We start from the raw sequence: 20,587 nt of genomic DNA, 5'->3' as shown, positions 1-20,587 counted from the left end.
AACAGGCTCCCTGTCCCTCCACACCAAAAGTCAGAGAGAGGCAGCATACCAGTAGGATGAAACCTCCCAGGCAGGGAGACAGGTATGAACCTGATTCTTCAATGCATTCACTGAGTGGCCTTGAAAATGCTACATAACTTCTCGGAACCTTGATTTCCTTCTGTGTTTGCAGCTAGTTCTACTGATGTGAAATAAGCGATTTAATGGAGGTTTTGGAGAGGGTGGTTCATTTTGGCTGAGTTTGCACAGGAAAGTTTCATAGAGGATGTGAGCTTTGAGGGGAGCCTTGATGGAGGGGAAGGGATTTCCCAGAGGAGAGGGAAAGGACCAGCATGAGTGAGTGTGTGGTACTCTTCTCTGGTGCAGAGATGAGGTGGGCAGTGCCATGCTAAGAAGTTTGGGCCGTGTACAAAAAAAGCAGCATCACCTGCAGTCACTGTGGGCAATGGACTGATCTAGATTCAAAGCCAAGCTGAGAGCTGGAACTCATCCTTAGTTGCCTTTTCTGTAAAATTGGAGTACTAATGTTGTAAGACCCAACTTAATGAACATATTGAAGATGCTCAGCCCAATACTTAATGCCTAATAAATGTGAATATGTACTCTGTGCAACAATTATTGTGGTTGGATTGTTGCTGTAACAGTTTACAGCATAGGCCACAGGGAGTTGTTCAACATTTGTGTACAGATTAAGGAATATTAAGATGAAGAAATCATACCCCATAGATGATGGTATGGATTTCACTAGTTTAGGTGCTCCAGACGTTAGTTGATTGTTTATTAACTGCAAATGGTCACAAAAAAATTAGGTTAAATTTTGTAATTACCCTCCTTAGTGGTTCATGCCTATGGGAGCTGTACATATGGATATCATTGTCCTGGTGAGAGAAAATTTTGTGTTGTCTTCCATGCAGGGTTTTGATGGCTTCTTGTATTTCAATCTCATATCAGCTGGAGAAGTACAAAGAGCATGTGAGTCTGAACTGCTGCCCTCAGTCCAGAAAGAATATATTGAATATCTCAATAATAGATTCTTTGGTCTGGGATGGAAGAAGGGATAAAGAGATAAGCTCAAATCACAGCAGGATCTGAGTAAGATGAGCAGGAACTTTTTCTTTAAAAATCTCATAAGAAATTGACCTCAGGCTGCACATCTTCCGAGCTGAAAGAGCCTTTAGAGATTATGTGAGTCAAATTCTTATGTTTAATATTATTTATTTCAAAGCAAAGAAAATTAAGCAAGGCCACATTTTCAGAGTGCATACATTTCATCATTTTCATACTGGAAATTTCCTTTCAGGTTAAATGTTATCTCCATTTCACAGAAGAGGAAGTTGAGACTTGGGTGCATGGACGGTACATAGTCTGTTCAGGCTCCTGTAACAAAAATGTCATAAACTGGGTGGCTTATAAATAGTAGATGTGTGTTTCTCACGGTTCTGCAGGCTGGTAAGTCCCAGATCAAGGTGCCAGCAGATTCTGTGTGTGCTGGGGTCCTGCTTCCTAAATAGCTGTCTATTTGGTATACGGTCACACAATGCAAGGCAAGGAAGCTTTCTAGGGCTTCTTTTATAAAGACATTTATCCCATCCATGAGAGTTCTGCCTTCATGTCCTAATCACCTCTCAAAGGTCCCTCCTCCTAGTCTCTTTGGGGGATAAGCCTCAATATATGAATTTGGTGGAAGGACACATTCAGTCTATAGTATTCTGCCCCTGATCCCCCCAAATTCACATCCTTCTCACATGCTAAATACATTCATTCCATCCCAGTAGATCCACACTCAGTCCAGCCTCAACTTAAAAGTCTGAAGTCCAGTGAAAGTCATTCAATTGTGTCCAGCTCTTTGTGACCCCATAAATGATACAGTCCATGGAATTCTCCAGGCCAGAATACTGGAGTGGGTAGCCTTGCCCTTCTCCAGGGGATCTTCCCAACCCAGGGATCGAACCCAGGTTTCCCTCATTGCAGGTGGATTCTTTAACAGCTGAGCCACCAGGGGAGCCCAAGAATACTGGAGTGGGGAGCCTATCCCTTCTCTAGTGGATCTTCCCAACCCAGGAATCGAACTGGGGTCTAAAGTCTCCTCTAAATATCACCTAAATCAGATATGGGTGGGACTCGAGCTATTGGGTCATTCTGAGGCAAAAGCTGTGAACCTGTGAAATCACATATATATCTGCTTCCAAAACACAATGGTGGGACAGGTAGAGGACAGAGGGTCCCATTCCAAGAGGGAGAAACAGGACAGAAGAAAGGAGTAGCAAGTCCCAAGCAAACCCAAAACCTTGAGACTCAAGGTCCCCGGGGGCTGATGTGACTCTCCTTATTCACATGCCAGAAATTTACAAGAGCCCTAGTCTTCCATTTTATGAAAAAGACACATAGCAAATATTGAGAGTTCCCAGAAGTTAGTAGTTAATATGGGTTGGAAAGGTGAATGAATTCAAGAAAGTTTTTTTAATTTCTACATGAGAGATCCATGTGATTTTTTTAAAGGGAAACCAAGATCTTTTTGAAGTCTTAGGAAGCCACCCCTGCCCTCCTGTGATGGGGGCCAAGAGATGCTCAACTTCAGCCCAGAGGAGTGTTGCTTAGGACTCCTGTATTTGAATGAAAACCAGCATCCTGTCTGGGCTCTGAAGCCCGCAGCCGCTTCGGGCTAAGAAGAAATTCTCTGCTCTGGCTGCGCATACGGGTCATATTCTCATGGCTGAAATAGTTTCTCTCCAGAGTCCAAAGGGAAAATTTCCAAAACCCCCACAAGGATGAAAAAAATTTTAAAACTCACTACAGTTTGTACTGGTTGATTTAAAAAAAAGTCAAACACAGAGATGTGGGAGATAACTCTCAGGCCTGTTAACAAAAGCACATTTCATCTTTCCAGGTTCTAACTCCCTTTCCCCTCTGCCAGGGAGGAACCCCAGATGGTTATCACTCAAGAGTGTAACTAAGGAAACCACAAACCTGCCCCCATCACTATGGAGACAGCCTTTTATTTGTTTGGCCTCTGAGTATTCATGACATCAGCAAGGATGCTTCTTACAAAGAAATTTTATCAATAATTCCTGATGAGCAAAGTTAAGAATCACATTAGAATGTATCAGCCACTTTGAGGGCTCCCATTAGCCTAGTTGCAGGAGTGTTTAAAGGAGCAGCCCGTTTTACAGTAGCTGCAGTAAGGAGCCTTTTAGAGTTGATGTAACTGAAAGCTGAGTTTGTGAAACAACAGACATTATAAGATTTAAGTAAACTGGTGCTGAGAATAAATGTTTCCAACAGAGTCAGCACCAGAGGTTTAATACAGCGCCTGGGACAGAAGAGTTTCCTAGAGCAGTCTCAGAAGTCTCCATACTTAAACAGGGAAGTTCCGGGCAAACGTGTTTAAGTTGCACATCCTAGCTCTAAAGAGCTTTAGTCTTCACATCAGGTTGACAGAAGAAAGGCTGGATGTGAAGCAGGCCTCAAAACAAGAGAGCTCATTTTACAACAATAGCCAAACTTCCTCTGTCCCTTGGTCTAAAAGTTGCTTAGAAAGAAAAGAAGTTCTCTCATTATGAACAGGGGGTATGTTCGTTTGATTTGCCCTTTATCTGCGTGGTTTTTGTTATTGTTTTATTTATCTAGAAAAGCCAGAAATCTGTTTCTGAAACTTGTCCAAAATAAACGAGAGCTCAGCGTCTTCCTGACAACCATCCTTCCTGCTAAATTAATTTGCAGGGATTTCTAACCACCCCCACCCCTGCATTTTTCTGCACAAGTTCATTTGCCAAATCCCCAACAAACCGGAAACTGTGTAAACACAGAAGTGGAGTTATTGATATTTCCCAGCGATGTGTAAAACACGCCTTTATTCTCCAAGGTCTGGCATGCTGCTTTGGTGCTAATCCATCATCTGGGTTGGCATTATTGCAGAGCTTGAGTTCGGGAGCATCTACTGGAGTGGATGCAGTTATTTTCCTGCTGAGAAGTTGCATATGTCAAACAGCAATATGATATATACTAAATAAAAGGTATTATGCTAGCCATGTGGCAAAGTATGCATAACGCTACTTGGCAAAACAGATTCATGCTTCAGTTTTTAACTACATTCTAGGCAGAATGTTCTGATCAGAGAGCTTAATTAACCTAAGACTGTGTCCTTTGCAAAGTGGGTTTGGTTGATTGAGGTTTGGGAATGCTGACAATCACCTAATTATCTAAATTACTCTGTAAGTACGACGGATGCAGGCACATTGAATTTCAGAAGTCAATACCACTAACTTTACCTGTTTTATAATATACTTTTGCATTTATATGTATACAATAGGGAGACAGTACATGTAATTATTATGTAGGAGAAATAGGCATAAAGTTGTCAGTTCTATATATAGGAATCTCTGTGGATACATAAATAATTCATAGATCAGTAAACAAATCTATATGCATGTATTCTTGGGTCTGGTGGACAAGTGTACAAAATGTGCAGAATAATAGGTAAACCTCCTTTTGCTCATTTGAGATGTTGTTTTAATGCAGAATTACAGTAGCTCCTTAATGATGAGAGACAGTGACAATTCATTAGCAGACTGTGGCTTGGATCAAGTGTTCGATTTGCCTACAGAGTGTGACCAGTGTTCAATTATATGAAGTGTCTGCATTTCTTTTGAACGCAATTTTTTTCCTTTTGCCAGTTAAAATAACCTTGAGCTTTATTTTTTTTCTTTTGAAGACCCTACCAGCAGAAGACAAATACTTCTATGTTTTTCAATAATGATTTTTTTAGAATGTTAAACTGTCATATAAAACAACCTTCAGAAATGCCACTAGATTTCTTGTTTTCTTCTTAAAGGACAATTGAATGCTGGGGAGAAAAAGAAGAGCCAGTCAAAGCTACTTCGTGTTTTGTCTTCTGGATTGTTTTAAGAAAACAGGGGTTTCCCCAGGGTTTTTCTTTTATTTTCTTTTCATAGTTGCAAAATTCTATTTCTCCTTGGTGTAGAAATACACTTTGAATATGTATATATTGGAGCACATCTATAGTTTTTAGAATTCTCTTATACATTTTAAGATAGTTGAAATGTAAGCACCGCAGGTAACCTTCCAGATACTTTCAAAGGGTATCTCACACTTCATTCTCTATCCCAGTCCCTAATACAGTGTGAACATCTAATAATACTCAGTTGCTCTAACAGGATCTTTAACTATAAGTTCATTAGCTGGATTCCGAGACCACAGACTTGCTTTGAATTTCTTATTAGGCTTCCCTTGCAAATTTCGTGCAGAAGTCCTTCCATTTCTTTATTTCACACATTTCATGTAGATAGTTTTGCTTGGAAATTACCAAACTGTTTAACTGCAGAGGGTGCTAAACTTCAGCTACTTTTCCCATTTAGCATCAGAAGGACTGCAGCAACTCTAGCTGCAGTCCTAGAGCAAGGCACTGCAGCTGGATTTGAGGCCCAGACTGGCAGTGCCCTGAGACTAAGTTTAACCGTCCCCGGGCTGAGATGCTGGGTCCCCAGAACATCTGGATGAGAGGTGAACATCTGGGTAGGTGTACTCTGGAGTATAGAGTGTAGACACTGCATCTAGATAACTAGTTGGGAATTCTTTTCTTCCAGCTCTCCAAAAACCTGTTTCTGGAGATTTCTACTTTCAAGGTATTCCTCACAGAGTCTCAAATGTATCATTGAAATCATGAAATTTTCTTTCGTTTCTTGTTGTGTGATGGTGGTGGTTGAGAGATCGGTAGATGGTTCAAAATTGTAATCAGTTTTTTTAAAACCCTTTTAAAAGGATTTAGATACGCTTCTTTTCATTTTTGAGCCACAAAAATATTTTCCATCCTGCTTCAATTATGAAATTTGAAATTGCAATCGAAAGAGATGAATTGTGATAATACTATGCTTACAAATGGAAAGAGTGAAAAGCCCACTCTCCCTGTCTGCTGTTTGTGGAGATTAAGTCCTCACTCATGCTGACTTTCCTTTCTGACTTGTTTATATTCTCAGAGTATAAAAATACAGTAGTCAAAAAGCTCCTCTTGGGGTGTCTGCCTTTAGTTCTTGTCTGAGGATTCCTTTCTAAACAGACTTTGGTATCATGTTAGCAACTCACATTATTTGCCGAAATCGGAGCTGCCCAGGGAAATTAGAGCAGTTAATTTAATATCATGAATGTTTGGGGGCTTCTTGCCTGATTCACAGGTGGGGGAGTGTAAATCACATTAAGTATTCTGTATAAAGCAGAGGACAGTGAGAGCCGCCTCCACCCACTGCCTTCCTGCCCCTCAGCCTCACTCTGCGCCTGTGGAAATCTCCCTTCACTCCAAGCAGACTCCCCAGACGCTCGCTAGTGGAGATGTGTGAGGCAGAAAGGCCGCCTCTCACCCTGTGCTCCTGAAGGACCGCTCCATTGTCATTAGTGATGGGGCCACAGGGCCGCAGCCAGAACCACGCGGTTTATGGCTTAGAGCTTCCGTCCACATATTTTTGAGCTCAGCCCTGCCACAGTGGCGCTGGAAGGACTCATCCTACAACCATAGGCGACAGCTGTGAAGCCCCTGGCACTAGGCTGGGCACTGGGGTCGGTTATTTTGTGCGGCAGGCAGTCAGGGTCCGTAGCGGGGCCAGACACACCTCTCACTGCCGAGGCAGACTAGAAAGAGAGCCGCCAGGTGCTTTCAGACGGCCAGGTTCTCAGTGCTCCCATTCCCGGAGTTCCTTTTGCACCTGATTCTTGAGTAAACAGAGTGTGGAGGGGGTGCTTGGCTTTCTGATTTGTCCTTAGAGGACCTTTGAATGAGTCTTCAAAGGCGCGATATGGACCTTTGACCAGAAAGCTTAGAACACAAGTCGGCAGCCTCTGTCCACCCCTGGAGGCAACCTGCTAAGTCAGACGTTTTATCCTTAGCTCTGGAAGGTCTCTGTGTGCCTAATTTCACTTCTCTCCCAATACCCACAGAAAGATGCCACATTTGCGTTTATTTCACCTCCCTTCTGTGCTTCAGGACTAAGTTGTATGTGTCTGAGATGTAATTTAGAAAGAAAATGACACCTTGTCGGGACCGAGTGTGTATTTACTTTGTTTTACGGATCTAGCTCATTTGCAGGAAATATAAGAATTGATTGCAGATAATTAACGAGCGTATCATGAACACTCTGAGGCTCAGTGCCATGCAGATGTGATTGTTGGGAAGTGAATAACTCGGGTTTACATTTGCCTGACAAGACCCTCTCAGGCATTTACCCCGTAGACTTTCAAAATGAACAATACATCTTGGGAAGAACTCTTTACTACCAAAGCGGGGATACTGTTTATCTGTGACTAGAATGAAAGGAGACAATCTAGATTATAATAAATGTCTTCTAGAAAAGCACATTTCAGCATAAATATTTTAAATTTTGATACATTTCATGGCTTCCAACACACTCTATAAAATATACCCACAGAGATGCCTATATTAAAGTTCAGTTTTCCCCATTACTAATACACAACAAGGTGTTGACTTGTGCCACCCACTGAAAACTATTTAAACAGCATGTAATTGATAGCGTACTAGACATCTCTGCTTTTAGCCTTAAAATGAGCAGGACCCTCTCAGCAACTCTTGGTCGCCACTGCTCTGTATCCTGAGCGGCAGAACCCTGATGGGAGACTGAGTAGTGCATTTTTAAAATCTTTTGCACATATCCTTTCCCTCTACCCTTTCTCATTTCATTCAACCACTTCTCTTTTTTTCTCCTTTCTATGAGTTTTTTCCTCCCCGGAACGTTGCATTCTTTCCATGTAAAATGCTGTACATTTAGAGTATTCTGGTTGGTTTCTGGCACTCTCGTAAAGAAAAGGAATAGAAAACGCTTCCAAAATCCAGCAAATAAACAATATTCTAATAGCCAGGACCTCTCTAACATGCCTATACAAAAGCAGGTGCACCACAAATGGCCATCTCTCTGCACTACCCCAGACTTCCCAATGTGATGATTTAGAGACTTTTCTACTTAGGTGGATGGTCCCGTTTTTGCCGAATTCAGCACGTTCATTGAACAATTTCTGGGAGCCAAATGCCAACTCCACTGCATTTCTGCTTGGTAAGGTTTGGTGGCCTTGTAGCAGGGCATAAATTGTTGATTCATCGACCCTTTTAAACAGATGATAAATCTAGAAGTTGGACAGTAGTACTAGACTGCCTTAATAGAACTTCTGCGGGGAATCAGTGGCTCCAACACTTACGGGAAATCTACAAAAAGGCCACTCTCTAAACTCTGGTTAAGAAAGGCTCGGGAAGAACCTGGGGTAGCAGGAACTACTCAGAGATAACGCATGAGTTGGCATCAGCAAGGACTTTGAAGGCTAGATGTGGAATTCATCAACTTACAGAGTGGTTCTGCTTCTTGAGACCCCCATTTCTTGCTGCTTCTTTCATTCTAAATGCCTAGTGTGTTGTATCCTGAGCGTCTTTTGAGATGACTCAATTCCCCATGGGACCGCAGCAGAGCCCATCTGCTCTGATGCACTCCATCACTTTGATTGTACATATTTCATTCATGTGCATTTATGCAATCCTACATCTATATATTTTTTTCCAATGATAACAGGATAATAATTGTAATTCCACCTTCCTTCAGCAGAATATAAAAACTCCAAGAGGGCTACCAAAGGCAGCTCTGACATATCTTCTGCAGAGAGTTGTCTTGGTGCAAGACAAGCTCAAGTTTCAGGTGTAAATTCCAGCAGCCAGAGAACCCTCCCCCTGAGAGGACTGATTCTGTCTGAGACAAAAGAAAGAAATAGGAGTCTAGACAAGAATTTGTCACCACAGCTAGACTTCTTTCTACTGCTCCTCCTCCTCCAAAGACCGTGGTGTGTTCCACGCACAAAATTTAAGACAGTATGGTGATAATCACTATTTTCTGTATAAAATAGTTTTTAATTAAATGAGTTTTTTAATATATATAATAGATGATATTTAAGTTGAGGTGTGGTCATGATCAATCTCCTGACTTACACATCAGGCATATTTTGATTTGAGATAGCGGTATCTATTTGTTATCGCTCAACTAGAATAACCTTAGTCCCCAACTGGAATGTATATTAGTCAAGGCGTCTTTTTAAAAGACAGGGCTTTCAGGCTCAAAAGATGGAAAGGGAAATAAGAAAAAAAGTCCCCAAATAGGTGCATTTAATTCTCCCCAATTTAAATTTAAGTGGTACATCTTTAAAGCGATAACGATAGTCCTTTTTTCCCCCCATCAGGAACGCTTCCATCAATGAGTTTCTTTAATGTCGATGATGCTTGATGCAGTTTGAGGGAATCTGTATTTAGTCAGAGGCTGCTTCAATAGAATGACCTACCAGATGGGCCCCATAACAAAGCACAGAGGCATCAAACCACCACAGACATTTGGTGCTTAGAATAATAAAAAGACTATAAAATTAGATTAGTTGAGTCTAATTTGGAATTGGTATATTCCCCATGCACCCTCACTGCTCTTGGGCAGATAAAGCCTAAAGATTTAGCACTGTGTCAGAGCGGAAGACTGCAACTTCCAGTAAAAGGGAGACAGGGAGAGGGAGCGAGGGGGAAGAAAGCATTCTGGGAGGTCACCGAGGGCAGAGCAGTGACCTCCAATGATTTACAGGCCTTTAGCTTAATGAAATTGTTTCAGTGACATGACGGTAAGAGCTCGTAATGGATTGGATGCCCTAATGTAATGAAATTACTCCCTTCTGCCTAAAAAAAAAATGCGCAATTAATATTTACTGAGACCTGACAGCCTTTGGTGCGCTCGTCTGTGTAGTTCCCTCAGACAGTCAGAGAGGAGAGACAGCAGCGTGGCAGACAGGCTGGCTCTGCACGAGCTCCTGGCGGGCGAGCAGAGCCGCGAGGGTGGAGGGGCCGGTGCTCGGGGACCGGGGACGCCCGGCCGGCTCACGCACGGCCCCCGCTCAGCCCTTCATGCTCTCCCCTTGCTTTTCCACAGGCAACTGGACAACAACCACATCAGCTGCATTGAAGATGGAGCCTTCCGAGCGCTGCGTGACTTGGAGATCCTGTGAGTTGATTCTGCGATTGCTGCCTGGTGTGCGTGTGTGTGTGTGTGTGTTTGTGTGTGTGTATGTGTGTGAGTGTCTGTCCGGGTGAGGAAGAGACAGGGGGAGTGTGTGTGCCCAGGGGTCCGTGTGGATGCGTTTCTGTGTCTTTTGCTGCAGTGCTATTAAAATTGGGAACTGGGAGATCCCTCCAGCTCACCTTGGTCAAAGTGTTTGCGGGCAGCAAAGTGTGATTTCTCACCTCCCACAAACTGGGGTTCCTGTTAATTAAGTCTCGATTGAGTCCTTTCTCCCCCGATGCTCCCATGATATTTGTTGCTGGATGAAACAGATGGGCTAGAGTAGACCCCAGTGCCTGCCGGAGCATTCAGGGAGCATCTGAGTGTGGGCTTAGAGAGCAGGTTACAGGTCTGGGAGATGAGGAAGAGCTAGCGCTGCGGGGTCGAGGCTGGAATCACCCAGAATCAGAAAGGGACCTTGGCAGAGAACCAGGCGGAGTGCCAGACAGCTAGTAAAGTCCAGTCATGGCCATGGCTCCTGGGATCCCATCTCAGGTTTAAATCCAAACTTTAAGCAGTAACCTTAAAGTGACAGGGGCTGGGAGGTGAAGGAGAAGATGAGAGGAGATGAACCCCTCCCCGGAAGACCACCTTGTATACCCTGTCTAGGAAAAACGTGTAGCTGTCTTCATGTGTTCTGGATTTTCAAATGGGTCTAGCTAAGGAAACCTGATTTCCAGGGGGAGAGTCAGCTAGGAGTCATCCCCGGGTCATTCAGACTAAAATTGGATTGTGTAAGAAAACCTTCTGATTGTTCTCCCCCGCCCCAAACTACACCTCCAGCTGTCTCTGACTTGGGGAAACCTGAAGAGGAAGGTGACCAAGCCTAGCAGAACTTGCGCTGGGAGACGTGTGATTCAGCCCCAGCGCGGCCCCTCAATTAGCCGTGTGACCTTGGGCAAGTGCCGTCTGTGTTTGCAGCCTCCGTTCTCTCACTTGGAAAATGAAGGGGGTGGTTGCCGTATCATGGAGGGACTTCCCCTTTCCAATTTCTGTAATTGCTTGCTTCTAAAAATAATTTTGATGGTACAGTTCTAGCCAGAATGATAAGGGCAAGGTACACTCCCCTGAAAATTAAAAAAAAAAAAAAAAAATCACATGGTCACCAGGTTACATATCTCTGACTTCCAGAAGAATGAATAAATGTCAAACAAATGAAGGAATGAGTACATTAAAATGTCCCTTTGTCCACAAGGGGAGGCCCACCTTCCTTTTCACCTGGCCCCACAGGCAGCAACAGTGGGTTGGAGACACCCTCTCCACACTGTGTGAAAGGAAGGTGATTCCAAGAGGAATCACGGGAAATCAAGGGGATGCTGATGCTGCAAGCTGCTGGAAATCGTATGAAAGCCGAGAATCCCCAGTACAGAAAAGGCAGGACCCACAGCCAGGAGGTCGGTCAGGTTGTCATTCCTAAGACGGATGGTCTCTCCTCACCCAAACTCTGACCCTGGAACCAGCACCAAATGCGTGTCTGCTTGGGAAAGGATGCCAGCCCAAATTTAGTAACCCAGGACTCCTCTTATCAAGAGGCTGGAGCTGAGAAGGGTAGGCGCGATTTTCCCTGACTGCAAAAAAAAGCTTCTGTAGAAAGGGCTGCTGGGAGCATATCACCTTCTTCTTGAGAAGGAGGAGAAAATTCCCTGGGAAGGGACCAAGAAATGGAAGTGGCTAGCTGCCACAAAACAGCTGTGATGACCTGACAGTCCACATGTCAGTGCTCTTGGCTTGGCGGGGTGTCGTCTTGCCTCACCAGGAATGCTGTCTGGGGGGAGTGAGAAGCTTTAGTCAGACACCCCTGGGTGTGGAGTCCTGGGTGTGGTGTCCCTTTGGCCAAGTTATTCTACCTCTCTGTTTCCTTAACTTTAAGAGATGCCCTCTATACTACATAGGATTTCTAGTAGTCACTCAGTCGTGTCTGACTCTTTGCGACCCCACGGACTGTAGCCCACCAGGCTCCTCTGTCCATGGAATTCTCCAGGCAAGAATACTGGAGTGGGTAGCCGTTCCCTTCTCCAGGAGATCTTCCCAACCCAGGGGTCAAACCCAGGTCTCCTGAATTGCAGGTAGATCCTTTACCATCTGAGTCACCTGGGGTCCCCTCCACTTCCCTAACTTTCTTCCCACCATGCCCTCATCTCCATCAAACCCCTGTCCAGGACAGAATTGAACTGTCCTGTCTACTCTGATTTTATATATATATATGTATATATATATATATGTGTGTGTGTGCGTGTATATATATATATATGATATTCATGATGTATATGTATTTTTTATCCAGATACACCACAACTTGAAGCTTAAAAACTCACTATGAAAAAAAAAAGTTCTCTCTCCCCATCATTGTAAAGAGCTGAAAGGATCTGATTAGTTTATCTTCTCAATTCTAAACAAAGCTAGATCAATAGCTTTGTTTTAAAGACACTGTCATTTGGCTTCACATGGCTAAGTACTTAAAATTAATCATAATCAGGTATTCCATGGGTTTTTAATTTCCAGCAGAGGCACATAGCTTTGGAACCATCCATCTTCATGGTGAGCATACTGAAATTGGCTGGAGCTGACATCTCCATTTAAAGACCCTCCCTGCCCCACCCCCAGACCTTCCAAATCTCATCTTCACATTGACATTTTATAATATTTCTCTGTAATCACAACTTAGGCACTATAAAGAAACTTGACAATAAAGTATTAATAATAAATAGGAGCTAAGTGAGGGCATCATATATTAACTTAATAAATCCTTCAGAGAGAGACCGAGACATCGGGGGATGGGGAGGGAAATGCAAAACACACCCTCCCCACAAAGGCCATCTCTAAGTATCTAAAGCTTTTAAAGCCTGCAAATCAAGAAGACAAAATATAGAGACTTCCCTGGCAGTCTAGTGGTTAAGACTCTGCACTTCCACTGCATGGGCCATGGTTTCAATCCCTGGTTGGGAAAAGAAGTTTCCACATGCCATGTGGTATGGGGAAATAAAAGAAGATGAGATATAGTATTCCGTGTATGTTTTCTCTCCAACGTGAGGCAGAATAAAGTATAAAATAAGGAAAGAGTCCCCATTACCTCAAAGAAAACTCTCTTAAAATTAACTCAAGTTTAGGGACAAAAACTAGTATTGAAAATATTTCACACAGGATCACCCTATTATTCCATCCTTTCTGTGGATGGAAATGCCATAAAACTTCTTTCCATCCAGGCTGAGGTTGGTTACACTGAACATAAAGGGTGAGTCTAGGCAGGAACCCCTAGCGGTGAGGAGTAAGGAACTGTACAAGCTTTTGGAAAGACTGAAATCTGTCCACCTCAGCCTCATTTTTGACTCATGCCCAATGGGGGATGTCCAGCGCAGAGTATGGTACACAAAGGAAGAGAGCCCCCGGCCTCTCCTTCTCAGGCAGCCAGGAAGGGGAGGGAGAAGGCACCCTAAGGCGAGTGATGATAGCTGGCGTTCAGTGTGTGGTTACTGGTGGTTGTGGTTGAGTCGCTCAGTCGTGTCCGACTCTGTTCGACCCATGGACTGTAGCCCGCCAGGCCCCTCTGTCCATGGGATTCTCCAGGCACGAATACCAGGGTGGGTCACCATTTCCTTCTCCAGGGGATCTTCCTGACCCAGAGATCGAACCCCCGTCTCCTGCACTGGCAGGCGGGTTCTTTACTGCTAAGCCACCTGGGGCCGACACTGAAGGTGGTGCTTATATCCGTTATCTCTCTGCATTCTCACCACCCCTCCATCAAACTTACTGTCGCCTTCTTTTTCACAGAGGATACCTATTTCAGAGCAGCCAAGTAACTGCCTAACTAGCAAGCAGCAGAATATGTGTTACTACGGCTCTCGGGTGTTGGCCCGCTGAGGCAGGGCCAGCGTGTGCCTCAGTGGTCTGAACTGGCCCCGAGAGCTGGTCTCGGGGAGCTCCCAGGGCCTCAGGGTCCTGCTGAGGAGAACTCCGGAGCCTCCCACAGCTTCTGAGATCGTCATTCCCTTTACCCAGGGATGGGTCCCCATAAAGCTGAAGGTAACTCAACTTCACAGGGGAAAAAAACCATCCTGCTCTTTCACTGACTTACATTTGAGTCCCAGAGACAACTTCTCCTCACTGCTGGGCGTCACCGATCGATTTTGGCCCTCGCTGCTGCTCCGTTTCTTAGTTGAGGGACCTCACTTTCTGTTACCTCGCCTTTAGACGCCCTTCTGTTACCCAAATCATAGACCGCTAATTTCTGCGGGTTTGTACACTTGGCGGTTCACGTCCTCGGTTTTCAGTTTTCTCTGGGTAAGGCGTCTGTAAACCACAGTCGAATATGCCAAGACCGCGTTTCGCTGGCTGGCCAGGAATCATTTCTGGAGGGACTCTGAGCCTGGGTGTCTAGACCCCCGCCAGCTAGGCTGAGGACAGCCAGGCATGTCACCAGTTTTACCAGGCTCCTCTCTGCCCTACATGCCATCTTATATAAAAAAAAAAATCAGAAAAAATATTGAATGGAAAAAAAAATGAGTAGGGGAAAATGAAACAAAAAACAACCTAGCTAATCAAATATTTAAATTTTTTTCAATAGTACTATGGGAGAAAAGATTCTCAGACATTGTCTCCTAGCCAGAAGACAAACGTAGCAGATCAGAAGTTTGGTAGATACGCTGCCAAAATGCTAGGAACGCATCCCCAAGACACTTTCAGTGAGTGGTCTGCCCTTGATAAAGCACTTGTACTGGCCAAATCTCACATCGATCTGACAGGTCTTTCGATAACCAGTGTGTGCTGTCTTGAAAGCCTCATTCACCTTTCTGTCACTTACCAATTTTGGAAGTTCAGTGATATCATCATAGGCTGGCTCTGCAAAGACCTTCGGTGTCTCCAGGAGGACCTCTTACTGTTGAGATAAGGCACGGGGAGGCTGAGAGCAGGATCAGGACTAGAGTGAGGCCCATGCCTTCTAACATTTTTACCTTGGGTGCCCCACTTCCCTCCCCCTAGTCCTAGCCCTTACCTTGGCTTGTCCAAGGCAACAGCAACTTGGCAGTAGCAAAGGACTAGAACCTGGGTCTCCGGACCCCTGATTCCATGTTCTTTGCTCACAGTAGGCACCCCCAAGCAATTCAGCTATACAGAAGAACTCCTCTGGTAAGTCTGGGGATCTTAGGCACAGTTGTCTTTTCAAACCCTATCATTAAATGTTTTATATTATGTAGCAGATTGAAGTGAAAAGTAAAAGTGTTAGTCACTCAGTCGTATCTGACTCTTTGTGACCACATGGACTATAGTCTCCTCTGTCCATGGAAGTCTCCAGGCAAGAATACTCGAGTGGGTTGCCATTTCCTTCTCCAGGGGAATCTTCCTAACCCAGGGATCGAACCTGGGTCTCCTGCATTGCAGGCAGATTCTTTACCATTTGAGCCACCAGGGAAGCCCCATTTAGCAGAGCTGAAAGCAGAATCATTCTTTGATTCTATCATGGACTGAAGTTTTCCCTCCCACAATCTGCTAATCAACTCTCTTGAAACCAAAGGTTGCAAACTAGATGACAGACTACATTTTGGTCACAAATGAGGTTTTCTTTTTCATCCTAAGAGTGTTTTTACCATTTTAAATTAGCATTTCATATTGAAAATTGATGCAATTTTTTGTAAACGTCCAGAATTCCAGCTTTGGACTTCGGTGAAGCAGAAGCATTGGCAACTCTGGCCTGGACATCTGCATTGTGACAATCAGTTGAGACTGAAAAGCACATACCCTCCTTAGATGGGGTGTGTATAGCCTCCACTTTCCTGTTGACCTCCCCCCATTTCAGTTACCTACCAGCCCAGACAGCCCCTGCTTTAATCCATCCAAAAAACAAGGATATGTGCCAGCATTGTGCCAGATGTCAAGGACAGTAAAGCTTTAAATGACCAGGTGCTTTGGTGTATCAAACTAAAGGTGAGAGCTTATCAGAACTGCTGATCAGACAAGCACAGACAGAGTAAGTGATGGGGAGTCCAGGACTCCCAGACTGAACAAGGGCGCCTCGGAAGCCAGCTGGGATGCCTCATGCCTCATCTGCCGGGAAGTTCTTCTCAGGAGTTGAACTTGCTTCCAGATCCCCTTTGATTGTAAAGCAGTTGTAATTGGGTTTATACAGGCTTCTCAGGTGGCACTAGTGGTAAAGTACCTGCCTGCCGATGCAGGAGTCATAAGAGATATGAGTTCAGTCCCCGGGTCAGGAATATCCCCGGAGGAACACGTGGCAGTCCACTCCAGTGTTCTTGCCTGGAGAATCCCGTGGACAGAAGAGCCTGGTGGACGACAGTCCATAGGGTCGCAAAGAGCTGGACACGACTGAAGCGACCTAGCGTGCACATGCGCACATAGCATGAGAAGCAAGAGATGAAAGCCTCCCACTCTATTCCTTGCTCCCTAGAGCCCAGCGTCAGCCCAGGTAATGAGCTCCCGTTAGAGAAAAGAGAGTCTTTTAGCCTGGGTAATGAGCTCCCTTTAAAGAAAAGAGTTAACGCAATGATGGGAATTAACTAGACTTTTAGTGCAGTCCTAATTCGGCCACCTCTGCGCAAATATGACGTTGCCTGACCCTGAGCCCTACTTGTAGATACAGAAAGAAAGTCCTTTTTTTGATATAAGAAGAAGACAGTAAAAGAAATCTGAGTAGTCCTGATACTCAGATCAGGATGTGCTCACTCTCCTAGCAGAGGGTGGTGGTCCTGGCCGAGGGGTGCTGGGCACTGGGTGTTGGGACATCTCTGGACATGGTTGGTCCAATTCTGAAAACCCATAACTTAATGCAAGTGGTGGTGTGTCCTCCACTTCCAAAGAGCTTCCTCTGGGTGTGGACAGATGCTCTGATGAACGAATAATAATAATATGCTGATGCATTGTATAATGAAAGGATAGCACAGGAATTATTAGGCATTATAGCTGCTATAATTACCATGATAGTCTCCATGTTCTAACACCTGCTACCTTCCAGGCACTGTGATAAAACATTATAATGCAGCATCTTACATAACCCCTCTCTACAGCCTTCCAAGGTAGATCTTGGTAATCTCCTCATTTTACCAGTGAGGAAACTGAGGCTTAGAGAAGTTGAACAACTTGTCCCAGGGTGATGTGAACAAGTACAAGAAGGGAATTATTCTTCCAGTATCAAACCCCCTGCACTTAATTGTTCTGCTACACACAAGAAATTAGAGTTAAAAAATACATCCCAGAGCACACATACAAGAGAAGCAGTTATGTGTATTAGTGAGGTTATTCTCTGTAGCCCAGAATAATTCAGGAACTGCAGACTTTCGTTTTGAGAAGTTGACTGGTAGGGTGCTCAGATCCGAACCTATGACATCACTTTATTCAGCACCACATCCCATTACATGAGACTGCCCAGACAAGGAGGCGGGAGGAAAAGGCTGCTCTTCTGGGGTGGGGTTGGGGGGCATTTCAGTCCTCCCACCCGACTGGTTGCCAAATCAGCTCCACCCAAGTTGAGTGGTTTGGGGTTCATTTCCTTTCAAAAGAGAAGCATTAATAACAATCCTTAGGCTAGGGATTAAAGGAGATAACCTCAGGTGTGTGTCTAACAGATATCCCATCAGGACACTCATAAAAATCATAGCTGGAGAATATTCCTATACTGTTCACTGCCTTGCACAAGCCTGGTGGTCAGTTAAAGTTCATGGAATCAAATTGAGTTGAAATTACAGTCGGCTGTCTGTATCCCCTGGTGCCTTATCCTGTGGATCCCAGATCCCCTCAGATCAGTACACTGTTGGTTAAACCCAAAATGCATCACCCATGGATGCAGAGGGACAGTTGTAATTAACTGAATTTGAAGCTTACCCCACCCCAGTCTCTAGAGTCTCTGTTTTACCTGTGTCCTGAACGGAACTAAGATTGTGGTTGTCCCAGAATTATTTTCGATGTTGAACAGTGTGTTCAATAGTATTTTTTTCTGAAACAGCACACATTTCTTCATTACCTTTGGTTTTCTAGTCCTTTAGCTAAGTGGGGTTCCCCCCCCTTTTTTTTTTCTTTTTACTAATGAACAAAATTAGAGCCACAGTGAAAATTGGTGCTTTCTAACAGAGACAAGATTCATTTTCATTTATTTGCAAACTATTTCACCTGGGTTTCTCTGAGAGATGCAAACGCTTGTTTCAACAGCCTTAAGAATCAGGGTGTTTAGTCATGACATAGCTTTGAATATAGAACTGTCATCACTTAATGAAAGTCTTAAAAATCTCCGGAATATGACTTTTTGGTATTGTGCTGCAAATTGTGATTTGTGGAGGCAATCAGGATTAAAATTGTACCCTGATGAAAACATTGGTAACTTCTATTCAACCCCCAGGGTATTAGGAAGGGAACTGGGTTTCCCATAATTGCACTTCACCCAGCCTGGGACCTGGATCATAGTCAAGCTCTTAAAATGACAAGCTTGGTTTTGAGAACATAAGAGTAAGGAAACAGTGACCCTTTCTTTGAAATGTAGAGACAATATTTTCCATTTAAATAAACAACACGTTAAAAGTAACCAGAATCTGAGGAGTTCTTGTGGTTTCCACTTTACTTCATTTTCCTGTTCACTAAAGGCTAGTCTAGTGTCTGAATTTAAAGTGTCGTGGTGTTTGTTCCTGAGTTCAGAGTCTATAGTGAAGATCATTGAGCCATTCTTTACCCACGGAGGTTCTGAGTCAGCAGGACCCCCAATGTCAGCATCTTCTGTGAGCAGCGCTTCGGTGGAATCCGGTAACGGAAGTCTCTCTGTCCTTGGGGAGTGAGGACAGTCTCTGTGTCCCTGTGTAATGCAGCCACCAGGTCTTGGAGCTAAAATTCTGGTTTGACAAACCAAGTTTGGGAGCAGCCTTTTGGTTTGCTTTGTCCCATCTAAAACAAAATGGGAAAATACCTTTGCATTTTTGAAAAAAGATTCCAGAGCCTTTTCTCTCAGTAGCAAGTGGCTGGTGGGGGAATGCCTCAGAGCTGCCAGATACACTTAGGAGTCAGTTCTCTCCCCAAACAGAGCTTTGCCTCTGTCTTGAAAAGGTGCTCCCGTGTGGATGCTCAGACTCTGAGCTTCCTCCATGTCCCAGCTGCCAACAGTGGCTTTGGTAGCCAGTGTTTGAGCATCTTTAGTATCTTTCTGCTTATCAACTTTTGAGTCCCCTTGTAGAGTTGAACTTGCCTATGACTGATGCTACCACTTCCACCCAGGGTGTGAAAAATATTGGATGGCTTGGCTTCCCTATGGCTGAGGGTCCGTTACTCTATAGAACTGGGTTCTAAGAGCCAAGCAGGAAATTGATCCCTCCTGTCAGTTTGTGGAGGGGAGGAGGGCATGGAGAAGACAAGGACACAGAGTAGTGGAGAACCAGAGCTCTCTCTCAGTTTTTACCTTGTCCTGAGCTTTCGTTTCCTATTTTTGAAGGCACTTACGAGTAAGGGATGGTGAGGAGCGGGGATGGAAGGAATAATGGTCCTGTTTCTCTAAGACCAGATTTGGATTCACTGTAGAAAAGCTCTGGAGCACCCATTGTCTTTTAAGGATCCCACCTATCAGCTCTATTTTATTCATTGGTTGAATCAGACCTGCTAATGTGAGCTTTCTTCTTGTTTTTTCTTTTTTTTTTTTTTTGGTCTTTCCAATGTTTAAAGAAAAATGGAATTAGTTCCCAACACTTAAATCTTGGGTAATTTTATTGAAATAATTTCAGTTTCCCTTGAATATTTAGAAGCTGCATCCACCCTGGGTGGACATGTGGCTGTGATGGTCTGAAGCAGCATTGTCCCCTAAAGGACCCTCTGTGATGAAAGAATTGCTCCATATCTGAGCTGTCCAGTAGGTAGCCACTAGCCACATGTGACTCTTGAGCACTTGCAATGTGGCTAGTGCAACCGAGAAGCTAAGTGTTTAGCTTCACTTGATTTTCCTTGATTTCAATTTAAATTGCCAAATTTAGCTTGTGGCTACCTTATCGAAGAGTGCAGGCTTGAAGCTGAGTGGCAAGGACTGCATTTGGACAGGGCATGCCCTCTGCAGATCTGCATAGCTCCCACCATGCATGTTTTCCTGCCTGCCTGACTCGAACCCCTGGAGCCATTTCACATCCATTAATAAGCAGAATGGTTAAAGGGTGTATTTTCTGAAGCTGCTGCTGCTGCTGCTGCTAAGTCGCTTCAGTCGTGTCCAACTCTGTGCGACCCCATAGACGGCAGCCCACCAGGCTCCTCCATCCATGGGATTTTCCAGGCAAGAGTACTGGAGTGGGGTGCCGTTGCCTTCTCCGTTTCTGAAGCTAGATACTTTGAAATATCTACCACTTCCCTCTTCCCCCACACCCCCACTCTGCCCTTGCTGGTTCTTAATTTAAACATCTGGATCTTATACCCCTAAAAGACCCATTTTCACTGAAACCCAGGAGTATGGTTATGAAAACTGACTCCCACCAAAGCAAAACCCTCTCTGCGTGAATTAGTTCCTGGATCCCAATTATTCTCTTCTC

General features: G+C 44.3%; 1 protein-coding gene across 4 annotated transcripts in view; it reads left to right on the top strand.

Moving 5' to 3' along the window:
- Positions 1-20,587, top strand: part of SLIT3 (slit guidance ligand 3) — a 723,070-nt gene that overhangs the window by 512,778 nt on the left and 189,705 nt on the right. For 3 of the 4 annotated variants that reach the window (XM_070774480.1, XM_070774479.1, XM_070774481.1), the window contains exon 6: positions 9,966-10,037. In XM_070774480.1, coding sequence (XP_070630581.1) covers positions 9,966-10,037 — 72 coding nt within the window. Of the gene's footprint in view, positions 1-9,641; positions 9,661-9,965; positions 10,038-20,587 lie in introns of those variants that run through there. The other variant, XM_070774482.1, reaches the window with a different exon arrangement.

This window comes from Bos indicus, chromosome 20, assembly GCF_029378745.1.
Source record: "Bos indicus isolate NIAB-ARS_2022 breed Sahiwal x Tharparkar chromosome 20, NIAB-ARS_B.indTharparkar_mat_pri_1.0, whole genome shotgun sequence".
In the NCBI taxonomy this organism is placed as follows: Eukaryota; Metazoa; Chordata; class Mammalia; order Artiodactyla; family Bovidae; genus Bos; species Bos indicus.
This window is presented reverse-complemented; position numbering and strand designations above follow the sequence as displayed.